The 10,661-nt window shown below is 45.8% G+C and overlaps 10 protein-coding genes across 10 annotated transcripts; 5 read left to right on the top strand and 5 right to left on the bottom strand.

Annotated features, from left to right (window-relative positions):
* Positions 1 to 18: 18 nt before the first annotated feature.
* EHEL_101390 (phosphatidylinositol 5-phosphate phosphatase) lies at positions 19 to 984 on the bottom strand (the record flags this gene model as incomplete). Its single annotated transcript, XM_003888163.2, has 1 exon — positions 19 to 984. One exon carries the CDS (start codon positions 982 to 984, stop codon positions 19 to 21), a length of 966 nt encoding a protein of 321 aa, XP_003888212.2.
* A 58-nt stretch (positions 985 to 1,042) lies between these two features.
* On the bottom strand, positions 1,043 to 2,692 carry EHEL_101380 (uncharacterized protein; the record flags this gene model as incomplete). The annotated part of the gene is made up of 1 exon (XM_003888162.1): positions 1,043 to 2,692. The coding sequence occupies one exon, from the start codon at positions 2,690 to 2,692 to the stop codon at positions 1,043 to 1,045; it is 1,650 nt and encodes a 549-aa protein (XP_003888211.1).
* A 118-nt stretch (positions 2,693 to 2,810) lies between these two features.
* On the bottom strand, positions 2,811 to 4,301 carry EHEL_101370 (putative RNA-processing beta-lactamase-fold exonuclease; the record flags this gene model as incomplete). Its single annotated transcript, XM_003888161.1, has 1 exon — positions 2,811 to 4,301. One exon carries the CDS (start codon positions 4,299 to 4,301, stop codon positions 2,811 to 2,813), a length of 1,491 nt encoding a protein of 496 aa, XP_003888210.1.
* Positions 4,302 to 4,371: 70 nt separating this feature from the next.
* On the top strand, positions 4,372 to 5,049 carry EHEL_101360 (Rrp4-like RNA-binding protein; the record flags this gene model as incomplete). The annotated part of the gene is made up of 1 exon (XM_003888160.1): positions 4,372 to 5,049. One exon carries the CDS (start codon positions 4,372 to 4,374, stop codon positions 5,047 to 5,049), a length of 678 nt encoding a protein of 225 aa, XP_003888209.1.
* Positions 5,050 to 5,090: 41 nt separating this feature from the next.
* Positions 5,091 to 5,654, top strand: EHEL_101350 (nucleotide excision repair endonuclease NEF1 subunit RAD10; the record flags this gene model as incomplete). Its single annotated transcript, XM_003888159.1, has 1 exon — positions 5,091 to 5,654. The coding sequence occupies one exon, from the start codon at positions 5,091 to 5,093 to the stop codon at positions 5,652 to 5,654; it is 564 nt and encodes a 187-aa protein (XP_003888208.1).
* Positions 5,655 to 5,714: 60 nt separating this feature from the next.
* On the top strand, positions 5,715 to 8,186 carry EHEL_101340 (SNF2-like helicase; the record flags this gene model as incomplete). The annotated part of the gene is made up of 1 exon (XM_003888158.1): positions 5,715 to 8,186. The coding sequence occupies one exon, from the start codon at positions 5,715 to 5,717 to the stop codon at positions 8,184 to 8,186; it is 2,472 nt and encodes an 823-aa protein (XP_003888207.1).
* Positions 8,187 to 8,230: 44 nt separating this feature from the next.
* On the bottom strand, positions 8,231 to 8,719 carry EHEL_101330 (ubiquitin-conjugating enzyme E2; the record flags this gene model as incomplete). The annotated part of the gene is made up of 1 exon (XM_003888157.1): positions 8,231 to 8,719. The coding sequence occupies one exon, from the start codon at positions 8,717 to 8,719 to the stop codon at positions 8,231 to 8,233; it is 489 nt and encodes a 162-aa protein (XP_003888206.1).
* Positions 8,720 to 8,858: 139 nt separating this feature from the next.
* On the top strand, positions 8,859 to 9,173 carry EHEL_101320 (60S ribosomal protein L44; the record flags this gene model as incomplete). Its single annotated transcript, XM_003888156.1, has 1 exon — positions 8,859 to 9,173. One exon carries the CDS (start codon positions 8,859 to 8,861, stop codon positions 9,171 to 9,173), a length of 315 nt encoding a protein of 104 aa, XP_003888205.1.
* Positions 9,174 to 9,230: 57 nt separating this feature from the next.
* On the top strand, positions 9,231 to 9,710 carry EHEL_101310 (uncharacterized protein; the record flags this gene model as incomplete). Its single annotated transcript, XM_003888155.1, has 1 exon — positions 9,231 to 9,710. The coding sequence occupies one exon, from the start codon at positions 9,231 to 9,233 to the stop codon at positions 9,708 to 9,710; it is 480 nt and encodes a 159-aa protein (XP_003888204.1).
* A 28-nt stretch (positions 9,711 to 9,738) lies between these two features.
* Positions 9,739 to 10,647, bottom strand: EHEL_101300 (PP2A-like protein phosphatase; the record flags this gene model as incomplete). Its single annotated transcript, XM_003888154.1, has 1 exon — positions 9,739 to 10,647. One exon carries the CDS (start codon positions 10,645 to 10,647, stop codon positions 9,739 to 9,741), a length of 909 nt encoding a protein of 302 aa, XP_003888203.1.
* Positions 10,648 to 10,661: the final 14 nt, after the last annotated feature.

The raw sequence follows: 10,661 nt of genomic DNA, 5'->3' as shown, positions 1-10,661 counted from the left end.
ACAATCTTTATCAACAATCTAATCTGTTGAGGTGCCGAGCCCTCTAAATAGACTACTGAACCTCGGAATAGTCTTGCATCTTGCAAGCACTAGATAAACCACTAGCACCAGAAGGCATACCAAGGCAGTGTTGCAGTGCTCATGGACACCGCAGTAGAACCTTGTAAGGGCCCGAATAATCTGATGCCCGTTGTATCCAACCATCGGGATAGCTACTCTGTCTGCCCTTCTGCCACTTGTCTCAAATATGCAGATAATGGGCTTATGGTCGCTTATCTTCACTTCGTGGGCCGATCTGTACACATTGAACTTACTTGTGTAGCATGAAGACACAATCACTCTATCACACCACGATGGCTGCCTCTTACTGCACAGCTCGTCCGTGGATGCAATATATTTGTATGTTGGCTCAAAGTCTATTGTCCCCTCCACAAATGACGGGTATGCATTCTTAAACTCATTGCATTGGTCATCCTTCTTTGCCCTGAGGTAGCTAAGAACTCTTGCCCCTTTGGCAATCCTGAAGTTCATATCCCCGGCCAGAATAACAGTGTCTGTACTCTTCAGGGACTCTTCGTCACAAATGCACTCAAATATCCTTCTGATCTCATTCAGTCTTTTTTTGTTGTTTTCCTGGTGTGCAGACAAGTGGCAGCTTATGAATATGATCCCGTTCGATATCCTGGTCATGCAGACCCCCTTATTGATGAACCCCAATGGCCCAAGCCCCATCCTCATGGCACTTGCAGTGTGTCTTTCTTTCGACAGCACAATCGACCACACCCCGAATACTCGGTCAACAGAAACCACCCTGTAGGACGGGCACATCTTCACAACAGACTTCGCCACGCCACTATAAAGGTCGAAGTGCTCCTGTAGCGATATCAATATCATGTCAGACTTGCAGTCCCTCAAGATCTTTGGAATGGCATCTGCAACCCCCTCCCTGTTATTTACATTCCACGACAAAACAGTCAAGAGCATGCCCTCAAAAAGACCCTTAAATAAATACTGGGAGAATTTATTGTCACATGCTCGGGACTCACTTTGCCCCAATGTTCATGCTTGTGATTAGCGATCTCAGGAATGCAGTCATCTCAACCCTGAGGACGAACTTCTTGGACTTGTTCTTGTAGTTCTTGCACTTCAGAACCATCGTGCAGCTCAGAACATTAATGCTTGCAAAGCTTTCTGTCTTCGCCTGAATGGAGAACGATCCATCGTAGTCGAAAGGCCTTTTCTTGATAAACTCGCGTATCATGCCCTTAAACCGCCCAAAGTCCTCGACCTTTATGTCGGGATTCAGATCAAAGTTGAACGTGATTATCTTCTCAGGCGCCCTTGTCATGTTGATGAGCTTCTTCTTCCAGAGATCGCTGTTCAGGAATTTTATTTTTCCTCCGTTCTCGCCAATCAGAGATGTGCTTGTCAGTCCAAACTCATAAACTCTATAGTCCGTTCCGTCAATTATCACATCGTCGCCCACGTCAAACGGGTGTATGGTAAGCATCATGAAGTTGCGATACATGTCTGGAATTATCTTGCTTGCAACAAAGCTGAATGCGAGGGATCCGCTGAGCGTCAGCGTCAGCAATTCCTTAGGCGGAATTCCAAAAATTATGAGGTAGGTGAAGCAGAGGACCACCGCCACAACCGTGTTCAAGGTGTTTGTAACCACACCGATAAAGTCCTCGGTCCTCGCTATGCTCTTCTCGAGATTCACCCTTTCCATGTAAAAATGCATGATCGTGTCGTGGAACGTCTTCTTCGAGATCGTTCTGTCGTTGTTCGAGTCAAAGAAGGAAAATGCATTCGAGGCATCTTGCGGCGTCGGGAATATGCTGCTGAAGTCACTGAACGAAAGAAAGTCCTTTCCATTGCTTGCCTTGGTAAATACATCTCTTGCAAGAGTCTTGGCATCTATGATTCCGTGAATCTGAGGAGGATTTATCACAAGCCCTCCTACAAACAGATGGGCCCCTTCCTCCCCGCTCTCCTTCCTTATCTCTCGGTTTCTAATGCTTGCCGATGCTCTAAAGCAGAATATGTCCTTACATGAGCATTCAGGGGTTCTACTGCTCACAGACTCAGAGACATCATATCTGTAGTTCTTCATTGCATACACTATTCTCTCGGTCTCCTCCACATCGTTCATCTTGGTTTTAAGTGTCTTCTCCAGGAAGAAGCTTCCGAAGTATCCCATAGCAACCGTTATGACTGAATACGTCATGGACGTTATCATTCCAGATGCAAAGACCTTGCGGGCAATGTCGAAGTCGTATCCATACGACATCTTTACATAGTTCATCCAGTACATGCTTGTCCCAAACCAGGCAGAAACCGTCACAAGCCTTTGTAGCTTTGCATATGAATCAGAGTTTTCAACGATCCCAAGAGTTAATCCCATGAACGTTATGGTTTCTCTTGCTACTGAAAGGAGGATAAACAGCAAAGATATAACAATGGTGCTCAAAAGCACCAGGTTGATGTCCAAGGTAAGTACATGCGGGCTGAGCCCAAAGACATATGTGACGAGCCTTGCCACCAGGGAAATCACGAAGACAGAATAGAATATTCCTCCAATGGCATCTATCATGTAGTTTAATGAGGAACTCCTGGCGGGTGCTGGTGTGAACTCCTCGGCGTCTGTTTCTCCATCTCCCTCAAACCATCTAAAATCTTCTTTTTCCATAAGTCCTACATTGTATGCAAATTTATACGGCCTTTTGTTTCACACCGTTTTTCAAACCAATGTTTTAGGTCTGCCCTCTCCTGCCTTGGTAAACGACCAAGTGAGATTCAACCAGTGTCTAGGTGCTGTCTTCAATATAGTCCTCGCAGTCTACGACATTAATGAAGTTCCTCTTCTTTTCAGAGGATAGCTTCATTCTTAGAGAGACGGTGCTTTTTGACAAGTTCGGCCGGAAGTACCTAGAAATGCTTTCCTTTCTTATCCTCAGGCTGACAGTGCTTTTCAATGGGATATTTATAAGTGTTCCGTTCGGCGGAAGGAATGTCGGAATGCCGAACCTTTCTTCGATGCTTCTTTTGAGTTGCTTCATCCGAGATCTTTCTCCGTGGACAAGCATCACATTCCTTGGACTGCACTGCTCTATCACATTCAATATCCCCTGAGCATCTGCATGCGCACTGAATGACAGGTTCTTTATCTCTATTCTTATGTCCTTCTCCTCTCCAAGAATCTCCAGTCTCTTTGCACCGTTCAGAACCTTTTCTCCTATCGTTCCCCTGACACAGTATCCAGGTATTATTACAAGGTTCTTCTCATCCGAGCACCACTCCTTGAACATCCTGAGGGACATCCCAGAGTGGAGCATCCCCGGTGATGCAAACAGCACCATGGGCCCTTCGTTGTCCATGTAATACTTCTGAAAAGGCTTTATGTGCTTATACTCAAACACATTCCTTTCAAATATCTTCTTTTTGACAGTTTCATTTGTATAGCTGATAAACTTCTTGTAGATCTCGTTTGCCTTTTCCGTTAGTCCACTGGAGAAGTATACAGGTACTTTCAGCCCTGTTCTTTCCCAGTATCCATCCAACAGCAGGCACAACTCCTGAGCCCTCCCCAGTGCAAATATCGGAATCAGAACCCGTCCGCCCCTTGCTATGCAGTCGGAAATCGCCTTGAGGAATTCCCTTTCCTTGACTCTCCTGCAGTCCCTGGTTATTGAGCCATATGTTGATTCCGTGATCAGGAGGTCGGGCCTGACGCATTTGATCGATGCAGGCCCCAGGTGCTTGTCAGGCGTTGTGCTGTAGTCTCCCGTGTACACAACAGACTGGTCTCCAACAACAACATGGAACATTGCTGCCCCCAGAACATGCCCTGCATAGTACGGCGTGATGTAGAAGTCCTCGTCGTGCTTATATGTCTCGCTCATGCTGATCGTAGTGACTTTCTTCATGCAATTGACTATGTCCTGGTATGAGAATATGTTGTCTCCCTTCGCTCCGACTATTTTTCTGAAGTCATCCAACAAGACTGGGCAGACCTCCTTTGTCGGCAGGGTCATGTAAATTGGTCCGTTGTATCCACAAACCTCTGTGAAGTACGGGAGAGCCCCGCAATGGTCCAGATGGAAGTGTGAAATTATCACGCAATCTATGACCTTGTCAAAGCTCTTGGTTTTCGAGATGTATGAGAAGTCTGGGAATCTGCGCTCGTCATTGAACCCCATGTGCATTCCGCAATCAAACATTATTGTCCTCCCTCCAATGGTGACAAGGACACATGACCTCCCAACATCCTGCCCGGCGCCGAGCGGAACGACATTCATCCTGGGGCTTGGGCAAATGCAGTATTTGCAACTGCATGGATTATTATTTGGATGCTTCACCTATGCCCTGATGAAGGCCTTGCTTCTGCCCGGGGAGGATGTCCTGGAAAGCAATGGATACATAAGAGGCCACGGAACACAGCTCAAGGACGATCACATAGTATCAACGTACTTTGGGAGGGTAAGGATTACCAACAAGCTTGTGGCAATAGACCCTGTGTCTCCGATGAAGTACAGCCCGGAGGTTGGGAATGTTGTTATAGGCAGAGTTGTTGGTATCCACAACAAGAAGTGGAAGATGGAACTAAACAGCAAAGCAGATGTTTATCTTGGGCTGTCTGCCATCAACCTGCCCGGCGTGGCTCAACGCCGCAAGCAGGAATCTGACGAGATGTCCATGAGAGACTTCTTCGATATCAATGATCTTGTGGTGTCTGAGGTCCAGAAGGTCAACAGAAATGGCACTGCAGCATTGCACACAAGAAATGACAGATATGGAAAGCTGGGCGAGGGGCTTTTAGTATTTGTTCCCCACTTCCTACTTGAGCCGCTCAAAACTAGGTTTCTCTCCAATGGCAGCATCAGGGCTATTGTTGGATGCAACGGATACATATGGATAGGGAGGAAACACGAAGACCCCTCTACATTTGTGGAGGCAGCCAGGGTTGCTTCCAGAGTAAGAGAGATGGCATTCCAAAATAGATATATCAATATGGAGAGGTTACTTGAAAAGGAATTGCAGAATTAAATTTTTACAACAACGCTTAGGCTCTTAAGGGTTATTCCCCGATGATAAAAGTTTCTCCGCTCCAGAAAGGGAATGGTGTACTAGACTATCTTTCGAATGCAACTTGGCACTACGACAATTCGATAACGCCGGACTATGAGGTGAACGGCTCTGCTGCCTTGCTGTTTCTGTCTCTTCGCTTCCACTGCTGCAAGCCAGAGTATATATACAAAAGAATCAACAAGCTCAAGCCTTACAAAGTGCGGATATTGCTTGTCCATGTGGATGTTCCCAACCACAGCAAAATGATTCGGGAGCTCTTTGACACTGTTTCTCTGACGATGGTTCTCGGGTTTAGTGTGGAGGAGTGTTCGAGATATATCCAGGGATTTGATGCAGCGGGAAAAAGATCGATTGATGTGATAAGAAGAGGGAGCCGGGACGAGGAGGGGTTTCTGTGTGCTTTTCCAAAGGTAAACAAAAGCGATGTTCAACAGATACTTAAGGATTGCGGAACACTTCGGAGGTTCTTCGGAAGGTCTCCCGAGGAGATGGAAAGAATCCAGGGCCTAGGAAAAGGCAAAGCCGAGGAGATTACCAAATACCTTAATATGCAATTTGAATGAAGTGGGATATTTCCTAATATGGAAGGCGAGGAGAAAATTTTGGGAGAAGAAAGCCCTCAGATGAATGCAAAACTCCTGAAAAAATACAAAAACTTTATTGGCGACAATGAGTTTTTCAGGGCGTTTATACCAAACTACGAGGAGGTCATGAAGGGGGATGATGAACCTATCGAGCCCTATACATTTGTCAGCAGTCCCCGGTTTGTTCTGCACGAGCTTAAAGATTATCAGATTGAAGGATTAAACTGGCTGATTAATATGCATGAAAATTCTATAAATTGCATACTAGCAGATGAGATGGGGTTAGGAAAGACGCTCCAGACGATCGCATTTCTCGGGTACATCCGGTATGTGAAAAAGGAGAGGAAGAAGCACTTGATTGTACTTCCGAAGTCCACTCTTGCAAACTGGAAGAGGGAGTTTAAGAAGTTTATGCCTAACTACAAGGTCCGTGTGTTCTATTCCTCCCGGAAGGAGATGAGGAAGGAGGCAGAAGAGATTATGTCCTCGAAGTGGGATGCGTGCCTAACAACATATGAGATGTGTATAAACGCAAAGAACATCCTTAATACGGTTGATTGGTCATACATAATCATAGACGAGGCCCATAGAATAAAAAACGAGCACAGCCTGCTTAGTAAGATTGTCAGGATCTTCTCGTGCGACCACCGCCTCCTCATCACTGGGACGCCTCTCCAGAACAATGTCCATGAGCTGTGGGCATTATTAAACTTTATAGTTCCGGAGATTTTCAATGACGCCGAGAAGTTTGAGAAATATGTAATGAATATAGATGAGGGAGATGGAGAGGCCATAAAAAGAATCAGAAGCGTTCTCCAGCTCTTTTTTCTGAGAAGGGAGAAGGTAGATGTTGAGGAGGGGCTTCCTCCGAAAAAGGTCATCAACCTGTACTCGAAGCTGAGTCCCATGCAAAGAGAATGGTACAGGATGCTCCTGAAAAGAGATCTCTCTCCTCTTGGAAGCACAAGGGACCCAAAGGGGATGCTTATGAATGTTGTTATGCAGCTGAGGAAGTGCTGCAACCACCCATATCTGTTTCCTGATGCAGAGCCCGAGCCTTACACGAACGATAAGCACATAATTGAGAACTCTGGGAAGATGGTGATGCTTGATAAGCTGCTGGCCAATCTCAAGGCTAAGGGCTCCAGGGTTCTTATTTTCAGCCAGATGTCGATGATGCTGGATATACTTGAGGACTATGCGATGTTTAAGGGGTATGAGTATTGCAGAATTGACGGGTCTACATCCTACAGGGACAGGACCGAGGCGATTGACACGTTCAATGCAGAGGGAAGTGACAAGTTCATATTTCTTCTGACGACAAGAGCAGGAGGTCTTGGGATAAACCTGTCTACTGCAGACACAGTGATTCTGTTTGATTCTGACTGGAATCCGCAAATGGATCTTCAGGCACAGGACAGAGCCCACCGCATAGGACAGAAGAAGCAGGTTATGGTGTTCCGACTGATTAGCGAGAATACTGTTGAGGAGAGGATTGTCTATAGGTCGTTGCAGAAGCTCAAACTAGATGACATTTTGCTGCAGGGAAGCCAAAGAAACTCCACGGTCAGCCAGTCTGAGCTTATCGACATACTGGCAAACGGAATAGAGATTGCCGAGGACGACGGGGAAGACGAAAGCATTGATGATTTGATTAGAAGAGGAGAAGAAAAGACCCGGGAGATGAATATGAAGCTGTGTGACTTCAAAATCAGCGACACACTGAACACGAACATTGATTGCTACACATGGGAGGGGGAAGACTATAATGTCAAGAAGATTGAGAGCTTTATTGAGAACACCCAGAATGGCCAAGGAAGATCCTCAAGGGCAAGTGTCCTCTTCCGGGCAAGGCCTAGAGTTGTCGAATACCCTGAGTACCAGTTTTATCCCCGAGAGCTCAAGGACATACAGGAGAAGGAAGTCAGGCTCTATGAAGAGGGCAAAGGCCTTTCACAGGATGATGTGGCTAGAAAGAAGGAGCTTCTGTCACAGGGATTTGACTGGACAAAGAAGGATTTCCAGTCCTATGTGAAGGCAATGGAGAAGGTTGGTAAGGACGATGTCTCAAGAATAGCAATGCTGCTGAGCCACAAGGATGACGTGGAGGCATATCACAAGGTTTTCTGGGAAAGGATAGACGAGCTGAAAGATGCAGAAAAGATAGTAAACTCGATAAACAGAAGCCAACGGAGGCTGGAGAAGAGATCGAGGATTAGAGAAATAATTGAAAGGGATTTCGACGACGTTATCAGAAGGCTAGAGAAGACACGATCGAGGCTTGGGGATTACAATAAGCTCCTGCTGGGCCTCTATAGGAAATACATTGACTACCCGAACTGGGTGGAATACATCCGCAAGGATATCCTGGGGCTTTCAGAGTACAAGTTCGACTATTATCTTCTATCAAGAACAAGCACCGACATTCAGAAGCATATTAACCACCTTGCCGATATGCTAGTCAAGTCCTACAAAAAGACCGATCCATCCAGAGTATATACAAAAACTTGATTTGAACATCTTTAATTAGACAGTAAATTTGTTGTAATAAACATCTAGTTATTTCTATATTTGTCTCTAAGGTTCTCGACATCCACCCAGCTCTTCATAACTGAATTCTTCACCTTTTCGGCATATAGGGCCGGATTGGATGAAAATAAGGCTGCTGCCTCTGTATTGGCAGGAGACGCTGTGTTTGGATCGTTGAGCAGGGACTGTATGGATATCAAGACCCCCATTACATCATAGCTTGGGCTCCATCTATTATTCAGGATGTCCAGGCAGAGCTCTCCATTGGGGTAAATGTTTGGATGGAACATTTCTGAGACAAATCTTACGTTTGGAGGATCCTGGGGATATGTCTCTGGGAATGCTAGAACCAGGCTGAATGTCCCTCCCTCAAAGAGCGTCGATTCCGGGCCGAAGATCACTGCCACCCACGTCATTAAATCGTCCTCCAAAGGCTCTGCAAATATCGTCTTAAACGAGTTTCTCCTTACTCTTTTTAAGTCCTTCATCAGCCTTCGCTTTGCCGGAGTGGACATTTTATGGGGTGGGCCCTATCGATATTTACATACCTTTGCTGTGCGTCAAAGATCCCGGCGCTCTGTAATAATCCTCCTCATCCTTTAGCACTGGGATAGTTTCATGAAAAAATTGCTTCTCGGGGCTGCCCTTGGAAAGATGGTGAACATTCCAAAGACAAGAAACACATTCTGTAAGAAGTGCAGCGGCTATTCCATGCACAAGGTCTCTCAAGCCAAGAAGTCCAAGGACAATCCAAGGGCACAGGGAAACAGAAGATATGCCAGGAAGCAAAGGGGTTATGGTGGTCAGACAAAGCCGATTCTCCGAAGAAAAGCCAAGGTTACTAAAAAGCTTGTCTTAAAGCTGGAATGCACGAAATGCAAGTTTTCTCATCAGAAGCCTTTGAAGAGAGCCAAGCATGTGATATTTGGCGGAGAAAAGAAGACAAGAGGAGAAGCATTGACTTATTAAAATCTCTTTTGAAGCATTCCCCCGCAATCCATTTGTGCTTGCTCAGAACCCCTGTGCATGAACGAGTCTCCATTTATTGTTAGCTCACTAGAGAAAAGATATCCTTTTGAGATATCCAACGGAATGCTCCAGGAGGTCACTCCCCACACTGTCTTTGAGCTCATAAGGGACATAAGAGACCCCGAGCATCCTTATACTCTAGAGCAGCTCGGTGTTGTGTCCAAGGAGGGGATAAGCATAGGGGCTATCAATTCCGATGATTCGGTGCTCGGTATCGGGCTACCGATCAAGTATGTGAGGGTGATGTTCAAGCCCACAATACCTCACTGTTCGATGGCAGCAGTGATAGGGCTATGTATAAAAGCGCAATTGAACAAGTACGTAAGAAGCCATTTTATCCAAGTCCATATAGTAGATGGCGGGCATATAAACTTCAAGGCCTTAAACAAGCAGCTGGACGATAAGGACAGGGTCCTTGCAGCAATGGAGAATGAAACCTTGGCTGACCTTATGAAAGAATGCCTCCCAGATCTATAGTGCATTTGCGGATGCTTGAGAAGCCCACTCATCCACCAAAGAAATCGCATCTCATCGGGACTTCTTTGAATTGCTCTTCGCATCTATCAAACAATCTAAAATCATGGCCGCTCTCATCAATAGCCATAACACAGGCAATATTACCAGAAGAATAGCAGTAGTTCGGGGCTCCCCACACAGTGTACAGCCTCTCGCCGAAGTATGCTTTATAGCCATCACTAACCAGCTGATGAGATCGTACAAAACAGAGCATACCGTGTTCATCAAGAAACTTTTTCAGGACGTCTTCGCCAAATAAATATCCAGCACCTCTTTGGCTTTTCTGAAACCCAGGAGTTTCATCTGGATCACTCCACAAAATATCGTTTATCTCCGTGACCTCCCCCACCCTATCATGGTTCATTATGAAGTCTGAGGACATTCCAGGAATTAGCCCGCCGTGCACACAGAAGTATTTTCCCAGGACTATTGCTGCAACAGGGAGATACTGGAAGGCCTCACAGATCCTCCAGTACACAATAAGATCGTACTTACGAACACACTCCTCCTTGAATCCGTAAACCGAGGAGAGCATGCGTGTTTCATGATTCCCTCTTAAAAGATACAGATTGTTTTTATAGAGTCTTTTGTATGCAAACAGGAGGAGAATAAGGTCGACAGAGTTGTATCCTCTGTCAACGTAGTCTCCAAGAAATAGATATGGCTTTTCTGATGGGTCTTCCATTAGACTCAGCATGTTCAGCACATCGTAGAAGTGTCCGTGTACATCGCCAACAACGTTGACCGGGGTGTCTATATGTAGGATGTTTGGCTCCGACTCGAGGATCTTCCGAACCTCTCTGACCAGCAGCAGAGCCTCTTCTCTTGATGGCAGGATGGAGTTTTTTATATTCTCAAGCATGGCAAGGTGCTTTTCTTCGGCAGGGCCATTAGTCATTGGGGAGGAATTGA

This window comes from Encephalitozoon hellem, chromosome X, assembly GCF_000277815.2.
Source record: "Encephalitozoon hellem ATCC 50504 chromosome X, complete sequence".
In the NCBI taxonomy this organism is placed as follows: domain Eukaryota; kingdom Fungi; phylum Microsporidia; family Unikaryonidae; genus Encephalitozoon; species Encephalitozoon hellem.
This window is presented reverse-complemented; position numbering and strand designations above follow the sequence as displayed.